General features: G+C 43.5%; 1 protein-coding gene across 4 annotated transcripts in view; it reads right to left on the bottom strand.

Annotated features, from left to right (window-relative positions):
• The window catches only part of fam193a (family with sequence similarity 193 member A), a 31,692-nt gene extending 19,116 nt beyond the window's left edge, over positions 1-12,576 (bottom strand). For 3 of the 4 annotated variants that reach the window (XM_063218971.1, XM_063218974.1, XM_063218973.1), the window contains exons 1-8: positions 12,180-12,576; positions 8,993-9,052; positions 8,211-8,462; positions 5,411-5,580; positions 4,920-5,087; positions 3,243-3,477; positions 1,446-1,570; positions 1,059-1,206 (exon numbers count right to left, since the gene is read on the bottom strand). In XM_063218971.1, the coding sequence (XP_063075041.1) occupies positions 1,059-1,206; positions 1,446-1,570; positions 3,243-3,477; positions 4,920-5,087; positions 5,411-5,580; positions 8,211-8,462; positions 8,993-9,052; positions 12,180-12,413 (1,392 nt within the window). In that variant the 5' untranslated portion in view covers positions 12,414-12,576. The remainder of the gene's footprint in view (positions 1-1,058; positions 1,207-1,445; positions 1,571-3,242; positions 3,478-4,919; positions 5,088-5,410; positions 5,581-8,210; positions 8,463-8,992; positions 9,053-12,179) is intronic. The other variant, XM_063218972.1, reaches the window with a different exon arrangement.
• Positions 12,577-16,224: the final 3,648 nt, after the last annotated feature.

Here is a 16,224-nt window from a genome sequence, read left to right as displayed (position 1 = left end):
ATTCTGTGCTAGTGTACTATGGGAGCGTGGACAAATGCACCAGTTATGTGGAAATGTTTGTAACCAGCTTGCTGTAGCTATTGTTTGGTCGGCATCTTCATGACAGCCGGGTAAAGTTGCTTTGAATGACACGCACCATACTGGAAGCACACTGTGTAGGATGGTGGCCAGAGAAGGAATCGCAACTATTCTGCTCTTTGTAACTGTGCTGCCTACTGCCAAATGTGATCTTTTCCTGAATATTTACTTAATAATGAAATAATATTTACTATTTTTGCAGCCAAAGATATACATTTCTGGAAAACCAAAATAGCAGTCCATGAAGGAGATCCCCCTTTTCATGTATGAAAAATGCAATTTTCCCAGTAATAATGAATATTTAGAATTTGATGATGGTGGTAAGTATTAATGGAAAATGTAACATTTTTGAATGGGCAGAATGAATTCTGAAAATGAACTACAAAAAATGTTACACAATGCAGCTTTAACATTCCTACCTAACGTATTACATGAAAGCTATCTGTAACATTGCATTAAACTTGATTGACAGCTGGTAGAACGGTTCAAGCTGGCTGTTACTGTCGCTAGCTGTCATGGCTAGCTCGGAACAAACAAATGCCGTTTTATTTTCTTACATTTACCTGCCAGCAAGGTCATCCGTATTGTTTGAATTCAGACCCTGCACTTTTCATCATAAGCTTCTGAAATTGATCTCACTCCCAAACATGTTGGATATCTGTAGAATTGGGACTCTATGCATGATCCCACAGCTTGCAGGTGCATTACAGTGGCAAACACCAATGGAAAGGAATGACTGGAGCACACTGCAGTTTAGTTTTTAAGAATTCATTATGCGCAAGCACACGACTAACGTTTAGGTGTTGCTACACCTTCTTCAGAGTCCCTGCTGACAGCTGCCATTGACTGCCATTTATTTGAAGCTGCCCGTTTTCCCCGCCGAATACACCGCCCGCTCATTTTGGGTGGGCATACCAGACGTGCCGACTGGGTCTATTGTGTTTCGACAGGGACGCGGGGGACACATGTGCGTTGCCTACCTGTTCATCAACATAGTTGTCGATCCTCCTCTCGCACTCGAGCCACTCCACAGCAACAACACTCATCTCCTGGTCAAGCAGCTGATAACGCTCTAGCAGCTTGCCATACACATCTTCACTGTAGGAGTCATGGGACGTCGTGCCCTGCCTGAATGCATAAGGCACAAAAATAAACAACATTAACTCAAATTGGACTTGACCACTACTGTTGTATCTTCCTCTAACACAGCTTACCAAGGAAGAGCGGAAAATGACAAGTATATGCATGTGTGTCTGACTGGAAACAGCTACCAAGTGTGTAACCATCCACTATTCCCCCATCAAACATGCAGAGAAATACATGCACTGTATGAGCACTCAAAACCACTTGATAAACAGACTGTTCACCTGAGCTTTTCGATCAGAGCAGGTAAGCGGCTGCGCAGACTGGGTTCTGAAAACACCAGGTTTTCAAAAAGGTGCTTGTTATGCAGCTCCCATGTCACCTGGAACTTCTGTAGGTACTCGTTCTCCTGGGGAGCAGAGAGAGACACACACACACGCACAGGCGCACACACACACGGACGCACACACGCGCGCACACGCACACACACGTCTGTAAATGGCAAGCAACAACAGGGAGAAAGAGTCTGGAGAAGATATCTGCAGAGGACGGTAAAAGAACTCCAACACTGAATCGGAGGCATGGATGGAGAGCATCACAACCTTCAAAGTCAATGAAAACTTGAAGAAACCTTGAACAAAATGAAGACATTACACCAGTGGCCTGTGCTCAAAAACCAAGAATATCCAAACAATATGCCACTACTATATAATGATATGGGTAACACTTTATTTTAGGGACACGTCTATTAGCACTAACACATACAATGTCCCTGTATAAGTAACTTGTAGAGGTGCTCCGATCACCATTTTTTGGGTCCGATCACCGATACCGATCACCAAAAATCTTTATCTGCCGATTACCGATCATTGCCGATCAAAAAATGATTTCCTATTTTTTTAATAGCCTATTAATTATCCTTATTGAATACCATTTCTGCCCATAAACCAATCAATCTTAATTTGCACATGTCTATTATTAGGCTATTATTATTAGGCCCTATTATTATTATTATCATTATTATTATTATTATTATTATTATTATTATTATTATTATTATCTTTCAGACTAGTGTTGGTAATACAGTCTACAGTATTAATCAATGTATAAGTTATTGCATAGAATAACTAAACTATTTAAGATTGAATTGAAACTGAAACATTACATCAAATAGTCTTCCACATACGAGAAAAAAACAACCTGTCGCTTTAAATGAGCAGCCTCGTGAGGAGAGCCCCTCCCCTCTCTGTCACCGTCCACAGTTGCAGTGCTCCACTACGTTCTGAATCTCTCTCTCAAGTTTTAACCACATCTGTCGCCGTTTGGTGTTTCAGCGACTATCAAACTAATCGACTGACTGCCAATTACAACTTTGAAAACAATAATTGACATGTTTGTGCTGACAACGTGAAGTTGTCGCGTGCTGACCAAGGCAACTACACAGGTTATAACGTAACATGGCTCACTGGCGAGTACTCAATCGCAAATTACATTGTCAGGTAAACGGCGCATGGATCGGAAAATCAGATCATTGTTGATGCAGATATGGTTATGAATGGTGGAAATGAAGCGGGGAATGGCGAAAAGTTATAGACAAGCAAAGATGCCTTCTTTTGGTGCAGTTGTGCAGAGCCAGCGCCTACATGCAGCGCCAGGTGTAAAGGCAAATGGTTGCGTGAGGAATTTAATATCTCTCGATCGGTTTTTTGATCGGCATGTTTTTCCGATCACCGATCAGGCTATTTTTGGCCATTATCTGCCGGTCATGATCGGCAGCCGAGCAATCGGAGCACCTCTAGTAACTTGTAAGGCATGTACTAAGCAAAATCAAACATTTGTTAGGCATGTGTCTTGTTCATGCACAATAAGGGATTTATTACCAATTTAACCTTAGTAAGGACCTAGTAGGCCTTAGAGTTTGCTTAGTACATGCCTTACAAGTGACGTATGCAGGCATTAACATTGTATGTATTAATGTGCTAATAGATGTATCCCTAAAATAAAGTGTTACCATAATATGTACTATGAAAAACCCTGTCCATTGAATGAACTATAACTGGATGGAAAACGATGAGACTAACCAGGGTGAGCAGGAAGCAGCTGATGGTGCGGGCGGCCTGGCAGAGGGCGCTGTACTCCTCCAGCAGCAGGGTGATGAAGTGGTGGGCCTGCGGAGGGCTCTGCAGAGCCACGTCGGGCACCACCTTGGAGCCGGCGGCCAGGTGCTTGAGGAGGCGGATCTTCATCTCAAGCACGTACTCGCGCGCCTGCTGCTCCAGCCGTTGGTACAACTGGTAGGGGTCCTTCTCACAAAGCCTGGGGAAAGAAAGGCAGGGTAGACGGTCAGGCCACTTGCGCCAGGTGTGTCCGTGCTAAAAAGCTCTGTGTGTGTAGCCTGCAGCACAACCGGGTGCCATCTCGGCCTTGTCCTAATAAATACTTTGGTAACACTTTACAATAACTAACCAAAAAAAGCTTTATAAACACTTTATAAATAATGAACTAATTATCAACAAAATGTTTACAAATGTTTATACATGGGCAAGAAATACTATGTTAACACAACAGACACAGCACAGTCCAATCTGTCCTGGAAGTTTATCCTCCGACAACCAGAAGGCATGACACCAAATAAAACTCACACAGTAGAAGTTGATCCCCACTCCACTGTGATGTCGTAGTTTGGTTCTTACTCATTTACAAACATTGGTAAATAATTTGTTAAATGTAAATTATAATGAAATGCTAATAAAGTGCTTATTAAGCTTTTTTGGGTAGTTATTGTAAAGTATTACCAATGCTTTTTTTAGGGTGGGATTTTTTTTCTTCCAGATGGGACGGTGGAGGAGAGACAGGAAGCGAGATGGGGGAGAGAGAGCGTGCGTTCCAATATGCAACCTTGCGTCCTCCACTTGTGCTTGTGGCCTCATACCAGGAAGTAATATGTCATGATGACATCACTGACAACAGCATTTATTTCAATATCTCTCAAAAGCTCAATTGTAATTTAATTTTCTCATTTGCAACCTGGATGGTAAATGAAAAACAGTCCCCCAAAAGTTGTTGCGGATAGGCTGACAGCTGGGGAAACTTTATTGTTTTCTCCATGGAGGAGGGGCCAGGAGGCGGGGTGAGGCCACAAGCACAAGTGGAGGACGCAAGGTCGCATATTGCAATGCACTCAGACAGGGAAGGATCGGGAAATGACCTGCACCAGCAATCGAACTCCGGTCGCCCGCAGAGCAATCCAATGCCCAGCAGCCATCCTAACTAACCTACTTACCTATGTTATCTTTTAAAGTCTGAGCGCCCTACATTTTTTGGAATACACTGTACAGTTCCCAAATATGATGGAAAATCAATTATAACTCCCAAAGCATACATAGCTTCAAAGATCTGGAACCCCAAAATGGCAAGAATCTTCATCACGCTTTTCACAAATTCAGTTTTTAAGGCTTAATATAGCCAAAAATAATCAAGGCATGCTATTTGTAAGTACATCATCTGGTAGATCGGGTCATATTGATTGGCCATGGTGATTTGTAGGCCTGTATCTTCCTTCAAACTAAAACCAGAGGTGTCAAAATCTGCTTGTAAATTTTGTATGCAATTCACAGGCTTGAAAAGTGGGCATGGCACCCCAACTTTGGAGGGCTTTGGAAGGCGTGTGAATTGACACAGAATGACCCCTATCCATTCATGACTCATTCACATCTCTCTAGCCTAATCTAAAAAGAGTTCAAATGGTCTTGACTCACCGATCAACCAGTGCCTTCATGCTCTCCTTGTCGTGGTCCAGTGCGTGGTCCTGATCGTCTGCTAGTGGTGTGCTGGTCTGACGATAGATACACCGGACCAGGTAGCGCACCTCGGACCAGTGGTTCTGCAGCTGCTGTGACTCCTGTTCCGACTCTGCAGTTATCTCTCTGGAAACACAAAAGACACACACACACACAGAGCGAGGGATTAGCTTGAGTGGGGGGGTGCTATAAGGGAGGGTGGGTTACTTATCCTTTTACAAGGCAAGGCAAGGCAAGGCAAGGCAAGTTTATTTGTATAGCGCATTTCATACACAGGTGCAACTCAATGTGCTTCACAAGATTACCAAATGCAAAAAAGAAAGGAAACTGACAATAATAGAAAGGAAAGAAAGGAAAATGACAATAATAATAAAATAAAAAAGAAATAAATAAATAAACATAAAAAAAACAGAGCATATCTGAATGGGAGAACATGGGCGTAGGCTCACCTCCTCTCGTTGCATGCCTCGCAGCTGCACATGGAGTCAGAGGGCAGCGGTGGGGAAGGTTCCGGGCCAGACAGACTGGGGGCGCCGCCACTCCCTAATAATCGCCCGCCTGGCCCCGTCGGATTCTGGGCAAGCCCACCGATACCCACTGGCACCTGCAAGAGGAAGTCCTGGTTTTGAGTGCAGAAAGGGGTGAACAACCAGACACGGAAGCTGCAGTGAGCAGAGTTGATACAGAGGTCGGAGTTTACTTCTATCCAAACAAACTAAATGAGGTTACGTGGGGACCATTAGAAATCACATTTTTACTGTAGAGTCATTGATGACAGTGGCACTTTCAATGGTCAGAACGGCTTGAGCAACAGCTTAAAAGGGACACTGACTGTGCAGGAAATGGTCAAAAAAGCTACTGCAACTATGCTGCTCATTGAAACTGGGTTGGCTATCACCAAATGTTATATTTACATGAAAGTTTACCAAGTAATAAACAAATATTTTCTAGTATGGTCCAAGTAGAGTCATTTTTGCAGCTAAAAATGGCTATTTTTGGAAATTCAAAGTGGCAGACCATGGAGAGAGCCCCCTTTTCATTTTTCCTGCTGGGCATTTTTCCAGTCATAATGAATACTTAGAATTTGATGGTGGTGGTAAGTATTCATGAAAAAGGTAACATTAGTGAATGGGCAGCATGAATTCTGGAAATAAACAACTAAAAATCTCACACAGTGTCCCTTTAAGTCACCCTGCCCTACTGCAGGAAGATAGGGGGAAAAGAAACACAACCCTAAAGTGGATGACACGTTAAAATGTATCACCAGAGAAGGCAAACAAAAACTATGGGGCACCTGAGCAGACCTCTGAATGTCTCCTCTCAGGAGTGATAGCTGCTTTGGGAACAACGGGAGGGAAAACTTAACAACAGGCCTCGACGCAGTCACAGCACAACGCAGTGTATAAAGCAAGCAAAAGTTATCCTTAAAATCCATGCAAGCTGTAAACCATTGCCTCAGTTTGCTTCCTCGCGCTGCGTGGGCGCGTTTCGGACGTCAAGCTTGAAAGACATTTAAAAAGCCAACTAATGCAGAATGCGTATTTTGCTAATAGTATTAACGTGTAATGTTAATAATAAACTGTGCAGCTCAACATCTTCATGTACATCCAATCCATGGTGAAATGTTTAGATCACTACTTCTTGCTGCCTTCTTCCAACATCACATCATTTCAAAAGAGGTCATCGGTTGCTTCACTGACACCCCTCTTCATTACATATTTTTCAACAAAGTTCAACTTTTCCGCCCACCTCGCTCACACCGGTTCTCTAGCGCTTTCCAACAGTCTCCCCAACTGAAGACAATGGAACGTCGCCGCCTCGATAGCTTGCATGGATTTTCAGCGTTAACCAACGTAGCAACCTGAGTCAACCTACACCGATGGCTTCGGTAGTGCTTTAGCATCACCATGAACCATTCATGGCATCCCTCTACATCTCATCACATGATGTAAACATTACCTGAAGTCACACAATCATATACATAGGCCGATTTGTAATATCTGTGGAGTTCAGTTTGCCAATTGGAGAGGGTTTGTTATGGCCAAAAATCATGCTAGAGTAGGAGTAAGTCCGCTGAGTAACTCCTCTGGATCAGGCACTGCACAGGTAACAAAGTTAGTAAACTGAAATCTTAAAATGCAGAAAATGACGCAAATGACTGTACATTTGCATCTTACAGCCAGCTGATGCTACATTAGGCAACATGGTGTTGTAAGTAATTTACCATGACTTTGCAAAACAGAGCCTACAGTAAGGCTCTCAAATGGACATTGCATGATCAGATAGTCTTGGTAGCAAACAAAAATGTCAGAAAAGGTCTGTGAACAGTGACAGATGGACAGGCAATACATGCATTTTTTATTTTTCTTTTGCTTAAATATTTGCGAACAATGTAAATGTCCCCATATTCCTCAGCTTTGCCATGACGGTAAGGAGCTTGATAAACCCATAGAGGAAATTACTCCTCAGTACATGTTTCATGGTAACAGGTTTTACCATAAGTTACTTAACCCTTCAACACATCATACATTTCGCATGACCAACTGTGCATGTGGGAAGTACTTAAATGTGGAAATGTGCTGTACAGTAATAATAAAAAACGGCTCATGACATCAGTCATGCAATGTCAAAAGTCAACTCCAGTGACTAAAACAACCCAGAAAGGACCGTCCACAATGTTATCACTTTCATGTTGATCCTCACTACGGACTCATAAGTTGCTTTTCTCCACAACTACTATAGCCTAGACCAAGTCTGATCCTGGTTGCTCTGAATGTGGTCATATGACACATGCAAGGAAACAATCTTTTTTCCCCCCCATAGACCAGTTAGTTCTTGCTACTGCCACCAGAGGGCGCCCTCCTGCCTAACAGCATTCAACCAATCCAAGTGAACACCCCTATTAGAGACATACAGCACTGCAATCCCAGAAGTTTGTACACACATATACACAATGCAAACATGAAACAGCCATCAATGCTCAGAACAACGAGCATCCATCCATGCTGGGGAGGGACTCATGTGCAGAATTGAACCATTGGCAACCCTATTGCCGGTCCATCTCCTTGCTCCCTGGTCATATCGGCCCGACTGACAACAGAAGTGGTGGAAGTTACAATCTATAGAATCTAGTGAAATAGGATTCACACTCCAATCAAATTTGACAATAAATCCCACCTCTCATTACAAAACCACATGGGACCCCAGCCAGTTACTTCCGTGAGAAAGACGAGGTAAAGAAAGACTTACCACCAGCGACTCCTCCATAGCAGCGTGAGGTTGCGATTCGTCCTTCTCGACGGTGCGTCTACAGTCTGGGCACACCCATACAGGCAGCTGCAGGTCACTGGGTGCTTTGAAGGGCTGAGAAGTGGTGTTCTGCCCCACCACCCCTGTTTCCAGGGGAGTGCTGTCCTTACGCTCTCTACGGCATAGCAGGCAGCGGTCGCCGGTGGTATTGGGGGCCCTCTGGTTCAGGCCGAAGGTGAACGGTGTCTGTGACTGGGAGGAGGGATAGAGGACCGTGAGGAGGACAGTGTGTGGTGTGGACGAAAAGGATGACAGATATGACGTGTTAACATGGCTGCAGTAGAGTGACAAAAACTGCACATTTTTATTATATAAGCTCTAGGGCTGTAACGATACACTCAACTCACGATTCGGTTTGCATGACAATTCATGACCTACGGTTCGATACACCCCACGATTTCACATTTGCCAACATTACAAACTTTATGAATAAAAACTATGATAGTTTATAGGTAGAATAGGTTACAAGAGGCTACTAATAATTTTTAAAAGTTTCTATATAATAATGATGATGCTTGGAAGCACTTCATATCATGTGGTTGTTTTCTGGGCTGATGGGTATCAAAATGTTAAAAGGGCGTATCATGATACTGCCTCCTTGTATCGGGATACAGTATCGTGACTCTGAGTATCACGATTTCTCGGTTCGATACAATATCGTTACAGCCCTAATGAGCTCACATCTCAAAGGCCACGAGCATATGTTTCAGACTGTTGCCTACCTGAAGGAATCCTGTGAAATCTGCGTTCACCGAAAACTGTGGTGTCCCGTTAAGAGGAACCTGAGTGGGGGAAACACACAGATGTCAGTTAGTTCAGCACGGCAAACACCAAAACAACTTTGAGAGCAGCAATTATCTTTTTTAGCTCCGAATGTCAGTAGCTCAGAGTTACGTCAGCAGTAAACTATTAATTCTGTTTAATTAATCCAATGCTGCACTGAGATCATGAAGCTATGGCAACATCGTGCCCTGCAGTAACTCTTCATACACTTCCCACAGCTCAGAGTAAGCCTTCCGCAAGAACCTACTGCATACTAATAGTTCAGTCTTACCTGAAAGAACTGTTAAATGACCATTGTACCAAGACAAAGTAGCCCAATATCTTGTGGCTAATAGACAGAGGTAGTGTCTCATATTTTCAGTTCAGAAAATCTCGATTTAAACCGTGACTGCATGTGTGGCTGCCCTGCACAATGATGATTTGAGTTTTAAGCGGTAAAAACCCGCTTTACATGCGCTGAGGAACTGAAGTTGCCCCGAGCATTTAAGACCTCACTAACTCAATACCAGTTCAGAATTGTTATTGTTTAACGAATTAAAGATGCGTATGCTCTAAAGCCTACGCTTAAATCCTGCTGCCATACAGAGATGGCACCGCTTTGTGCATCACAAAGCCTGACACAGTACTGTTATATGTCAGGTCACTCATAAGAAGCAGGTACTTAGTAGCGAAAAAATACACCTGGTAAATTTCAATGTGCTGCTGTTGAGTCGGGTCAAGACGGCCAAAAATCAACCCATCAAGTAGTGAGTCCAAAAGTATCGACACAGAGTAAGCATCCAGTCTGGAAATTAAAATGTTGACACTTCATGTTGACAGACTAGCCCAGGGGTGAGGAACCTTTTTATTCAAAGGGCCACTTCAAAGTCCTCCAAGGGCAGTACTATGAGCACAAACCAGGATCTCCCCTTGCACATTAGGCTTATATTGAAGGCAGCCACCTACACAACACACCCCACCTTCTGTAGGTCCCCTGAAATATAGCTTAATTGTATTTCAAATGTAATTTTAGGATTCCATTACAAAACATGACATACATTCATGTGAAGCTGCATAACATTAAAATTATATCGGGGGCCAAATAAGTTAACACAGCCTCAAAATGCCGTAAATGGCATAGGTTCCCCACCCCTGGACTAGCCCATCGTAAAATGCACTTTGTTGAAAGATCCATTATTGAAATCGTTTTCCCATACAGTACTGAATTAGCTTATCTGCTGCCAATGTCAGTGGCAATGCTACTGATGCCCAGAAAAAAGTGGTAAGCAAGACTGTCGCTACTGCCAGGTGAAATGGGTAATCCAGTCAGTCATCCAGTGGTGTAGTCTACTTTTTTGTGGTGGGTATACTGTAAATATTTGTGCCATTCTAAATAATGGATCAATCAATTTTAAGTAGGTATACTGAAATCCCTGAAATTTTTAAGTGGGTATACTGCGTATACCCGCGTTTTGCATAGACTACACTACTGCAGTCATCCAACTGTTTTGGTCAAATCCAATGATTGGGAGGGTTTGTGTGAGTATGTGATATGCATTGGTTTCATATTTGGAACGAAGGTAACAGTGCAACAAATCCAAAATGTATACTGCTAAAAATGTATTAAACTATCAACTAAAATACATTTCATCACAGTCTTTCCAATGGCTTCACCCAGCATCCTCACGACAGGCCAACAGGATTGTAAGATCAACTGTAGCCAACTGGACATCAAAACACCCTTTTTTTTTTGCAGAGGAAACGAGCTGCCCTGTTTGGGGAATGAAAGCCGAGAGCTTCTCATGCAAGAATATCAAAACAGAATTATTGCTTAATTCCCATGAATGCAAATGTTTATGGGCGATTGCAATTAAGCACAGTACAACAGCATGCTAAAGTTATATTAAACCACACTCTTCAAACCTACATCACATTCAATTCAGGGCTAACCACAACCCTCATTCTCATCATGTCTGTGGCCCTATACTACACATCAAACAAAACAAACTACACATCAAACAAAACAAACAACACATGCTGTATGAGGACAGAGGGCACAATATTGCCTACCTAGGCTGTAATTAAAAAGATGCACAAGGCTAATTAAGTCGTCCAGCACTGCAGCCTTGTAGGAACGGTGACTTGACCTGGTCTATGCACCCACAGCCAGCCCCTGACATGGTTGGGTCAGGTGGGTCGGTGTTTCCTACAAGGCTACGGCACTGCACATTTATGACTACTCTTGATGGCAGTTCCAGCCATAGCTAGTGCCAGCACGCGCTGTGGGCCTAGTGTTTATTGAGGAGTGGGCATGGGCCTTCAGTCACAGCTCTTCCAATACAAATAATATAGCTATACACTAGGTGCACCAATCTGAGAACATAACTACTGCACTTAGCTCTGCTGCTCGGATAGCACTTCAGTGTAGTCTGCTGCAACACTTCCTGTTGTGCAGTGACAGGTCACTAGTAGGACAGTTGCCGCCGGTGGCGTTAACGTGAAATCCAATAGGATAATATATTTTCCACTTTTGACATCTCATCCAAATGGTAAAAGGCAGTTTCACGTTGATATACCAGACGATCGCCCGGTCCTGCTACTACAGTGACTTGCTGGAGACCAGCTATAGTGGCTAATATAAGATCAGCTCCTCCTGTACACACTGACGGCAGACATCGATCGTCGCAGCCTCTCGTATCGCCCCATCTCTCCCTCTCTATGTGTCAACTGCATGACCAGAGAATACAATAACCCGCTGAAAATCGACTTCCTCTATCTGTTTTTCATATAGTAGCTCACGATCATAATGACATCCTTTCTAATTAACTTGGGCTGGTCTAGTCTGATAACTTGGCTAAAGATTAGCTAGTTAGCTAATGTGCTATAGTGAAGAGTTCACACTCGAGTGAAATGGACCAGTGTTCATGTGTAAACGACATTCCAAATTAGTTATACGGGAACTCGTGCCAGTAGATTCGGTGCTCTGCACAAGGACCGATCAATCTGACAAGTGTTGGTGGGATCCGACAAACCTCATCAAACCTCTAACGTCAACTTGTCAGTTTGCCTGATAAAGATTTCCAAGCAGGCCGCAGACACTCTGATAAGTTAATTACATCGTTATGCCCGTATCTTTTTAGGTCTCACCTCTCCTTTTAGACTTGCGAGTCCCCCGACATCACCATTCCCTGTGCCTCCAGATGTTAAAAATCCAGTCACAGGGGCGGCTGGTACTCTTGGTAGACAAGTCGGGGCCGTGGTTGGGCTCCCGGCCTGGATATTACTTGCGATACTGCAGATACTGCTGGTGCAACTACTGCTGCCACCGCCCCGCTTGTTCTTCCTGCGTTTAGCTCCCCTTTTTGCGTCGGTTGGACTCATTTTCAAAGGGATACAATGGCAGTCTTCAAAATGAGAGGATCTCAAACTGGATGCCAGAGTGCTTGTCGCAAAATGGAAAAAAAATAATCGCTGTCAATGTTTTCAGAACAAAAAATAGCCAAGCTTCTAAATATTCTCAGACAGCTAGCTACTAGAGTTGAAATTCCAATATGGCCGTCTCGATAGGAATTGGCTATTCGCGATTGCGTACTTTTGCGCATCAGCGGTCGTGCTGATTGGCAAATTGATTTGCGATGCATGCTGGGATATGTAGTGAGAAAAACAATAATGACCACTTCTCAAGGAAGCAGGCAAGTTTCATAATTCTAATAAAATAAAATAAAATAAAATAAATGTATGAATCACTCTAAACCATTCTTTTGTGTCCAAATTGACCCGTTTTCAAGTGTGTAAAAAGTGGGCTTACACTTTCCTTTATTTGTCCTGGAATGAGGCGTCATCTAATCACCCACAACCATTTCAACTCAACAAAATGTTTACCATTAAGTTACATTTTAAAAACCGTTACATTTGTGATGTTAGGCCTACAGGTTCAAATGAACCCGGACGAGACTCTTGGCTGTTGATGTATGGATTTCTAAAAACCGTTTTGTCCTTTTTTTAACCCGGTTTTCTGATTCTTGTAGGCCTAATTCATTAGCCAGCATTTTCATCATACAAATCCAAGTTGGTCGCTGGGCAGTCCACTAAAATACAATGTCATATCTCCTGTTCTAGAAGGGTTACAACTGTAATTCTGGTGTCTATAGGCTACTCATTTTCCTCAAAAAATATTTTTAAAATCCATAATGGCTGCCAATGTTGGCACCCAAATATGTAGAACTGGTCTTGCCCTTGCAATAAAGCTGACGTGCCGATGAGCTGTGATCCCATTTCAAAGCTTGGTGGATTCAAATTAATTGGATAGATAGATAGATAGATAGACTATTCAAGAAACACCTCATGGATGCACTGGGACGCATCGTCAGTGATGTATATACTGGCGATCATTGGGGGTTTCGGGTCTCGCAACATCATACCCCCTCACCCAGGCGACCCAGCCGGGGGTGATCAGGCCCCGACTTGCGTCCCAGTAGCAGACCACGGATCTGCCCTCCTTATCCAAAGCCACCGGGTGGCCTTCTCAGCGGCTTCACATGCGAACTTGATGGCCCTCTTCTTGGCTGCTCCTGTGATGCCCAGGCGACTCAGGACCTTGCATAGAGATCTTCCAGCAAAACCCCTGCAGCCTACCTCTATGGGCTCGTAGAATGTCCTCCAGCCTCCCTCCCTGCACTCCTCCACCAGTTCCCGGTACTTGGCCCTCTTCCTCTCGTTGGCCTCCTCGATGTTTTCCTCCCAGGGTACTGTCAACTTCAGTATGATCCAGCTGTTTTGAGGACTGTGAGGTCATGATCATATCTGGGCGGAGGGTTGTTGTTGCAATCTGCTGGGGGAACCTTAGCTGCTTGCCCAGGTCGACCTGCAGCTGCCAGTCAGATGTTGTGTGGAGGAGGCCAGTTGCCCTATGTTGGTGTGTTCTGGGTGTTGCTCCAGCTTTTACAAAGGATATTGCCTTCTTTGGAGCGTGATGGGTTTTGCTGGAGCTGATGGCTGAGGCTACGCTCTCTGCGACTGCCTTGAGCACCTGGTCATGGCGCCAGCAGTAGCGACCATCTGCCAGGGCCTTCGGGCAGCCGCTGAGGAGGTGTTCCAAAGAGCCTCTACCAGAGCACAAAGGGCTGGAGGGAGTCTCACTTTCAGGGTTCCCACTCTAACTCAAATATAAAATTCCATGATTTTCCATGACTTTCCAGACCTAAAAAAACTGAATTTCCATGACCACTTCCGTCAAAAGAAATGACCTCATGTTCACCCCTAGAGCAGACGCCAAGCCGTCAGTGGGCTCATTGCATTCTAGAATGTTGCACATTACAACGCAAAACCAAACCGTCTCTGGCGAAGTGTTGCAGTATAACCAGTAATAAACAATGTTGTACACCAAGCAAAAAAACTTCTGCTTTTACACAACTGTTAAGATAATTCCATGATATTCCATGACTGTACATGCAAAATGGTGAAATTCCATGACTTTCCATGACTGGAAAAACTTTTATGAAATTCCATGATATTCCAGAAATTCCATGACTCGTGGAGGTTTGCAGGGCTTGGTAGGGCATCGTAGACGGCTTGCACTAGGAAGCGGACCCGCTGGAAATCTGGCTGTAAAATGTTGGTCCAGGTGATCCTGCGCTGTAGTGCGCCCTCCCACCTCGTCCATGCACCTTGCTGTCGTAAACCCACTGCCCGGCTCACTCGCTCCTCCTCCACACCTGCTCTAACTTCTTCCTGGATCAGGTGATGTCTTTCCTTCCCAGATAGATAGATAGATAGATAGATAGATAGATAGAAAGATAGATAGATAGATAAACTTTTATTGTCCCCAAGGGGAAATTTGTTCTCCCCACCATAGCAGTCTTGTCACAGCCTACAGCAGGCATATATAAGACATTCATAACAGATATCAAAACACCAAACACAATTGACATACTAGACATTGATGACAGTCACATACTAGCAGGGTTGGGGAAGTTACTTTTTAAATGTAATCCGGTAAAGTTACAAATTACTCTTTCAAAAATGTATTCAGTAATGTAATCCCATTACTTCAATATTTAAGTAATGTAACGGATTACTTTTGGATTACTTACATGACCTGAAAGTGCTGACGCACATGTTGCATGCATGCTGAATATTAGCAGTCTTACCAGGAGGTGTTTCTTTAAGTTAGACGTTGTGTCTTTCGACGCTGACAAGATATTGACTTTGGGTTGGCACAACCGGCACTGGACATCGATATTGGCGCCCTTGTCTTCCTTGAAAATGAAATGTTTATTGTATTTCCACCGGGTAAATGCATTTTTCTCCATTGCTCACGACTGCTCTGTACTTCCTTGACTGAGTGATTGATGCAACGACAACAAACTATTGAACACTCCCACCAGCAGGGAAGGGAAGCAAGGCTGAGAGAACGTAGGTCGGTCAGGAATGCTACTGTCACTGTCGTCATTACGTAACAGGTGATGATTCCGGCGAAAAACCAAAAATCACAACATACAAGCCGCGGCATAACAATAAATGAATAAATAAATCAGTTAATATAATAATTAAATAAATAAAAGGGACCAAAGACACAATTTCGCAAGAATTGTAATCCTGTTAAGTAATCCCCATTCCCACTGAATGTAACTGTAATCTGAATACATATTTTTTTGCTTGTAATGTAACATTGATTTTGTATTCTTTTACCGTAACGCCGTTACATGTAATCCGTAACTCCCCAACCCTGCATACTAGATACATACCCACTCAGACATTTGCAGACAGCACAGAACACAACATGATGACAGACACTATATACACTCCAGGAGGGTCAGAGTGTACATAGTGTCTGTCATCATGGTGTATTCTGTGCTGTCTGCAAATGTCTGAGTGGGTATGTATCTAGCATGTGACTGTCATCAATGTCTAGTATGCTGTTGATTTTGTCATGTTCATTGAGGTGTTTCTTTGCCATCTCCGTGCACTAGATTGACTCTAACAAATCATTACTTCCAGTATTCACCATAGAGCCTACAAAAACATAGAAAAAACACCTAATCAAGATTCTGCGACAGGAGCAATGGACTTATAGGGGGAGCAAGAGAAACAGGTGCCATTCCTGCCCCTCCAATAAGACCTACTTGTCAACCTCCTAATCACTGGTGTCTTCTAGAATTCTGTGAGTGTGTAATCAGTTTTGGGATGGGTT

The sequence above is a fragment of the Engraulis encrasicolus genome, chromosome 16 (assembly GCF_034702125.1).
Source record: "Engraulis encrasicolus isolate BLACKSEA-1 chromosome 16, IST_EnEncr_1.0, whole genome shotgun sequence".
Lineage (NCBI taxonomy): Eukaryota > Metazoa > Chordata > Actinopteri > Clupeiformes > Engraulidae > Engraulis > Engraulis encrasicolus.
The sequence above is the reverse complement of the archived record's forward strand: the minus strand, read 5'-3'. Positions and strand labels throughout refer to the sequence as shown.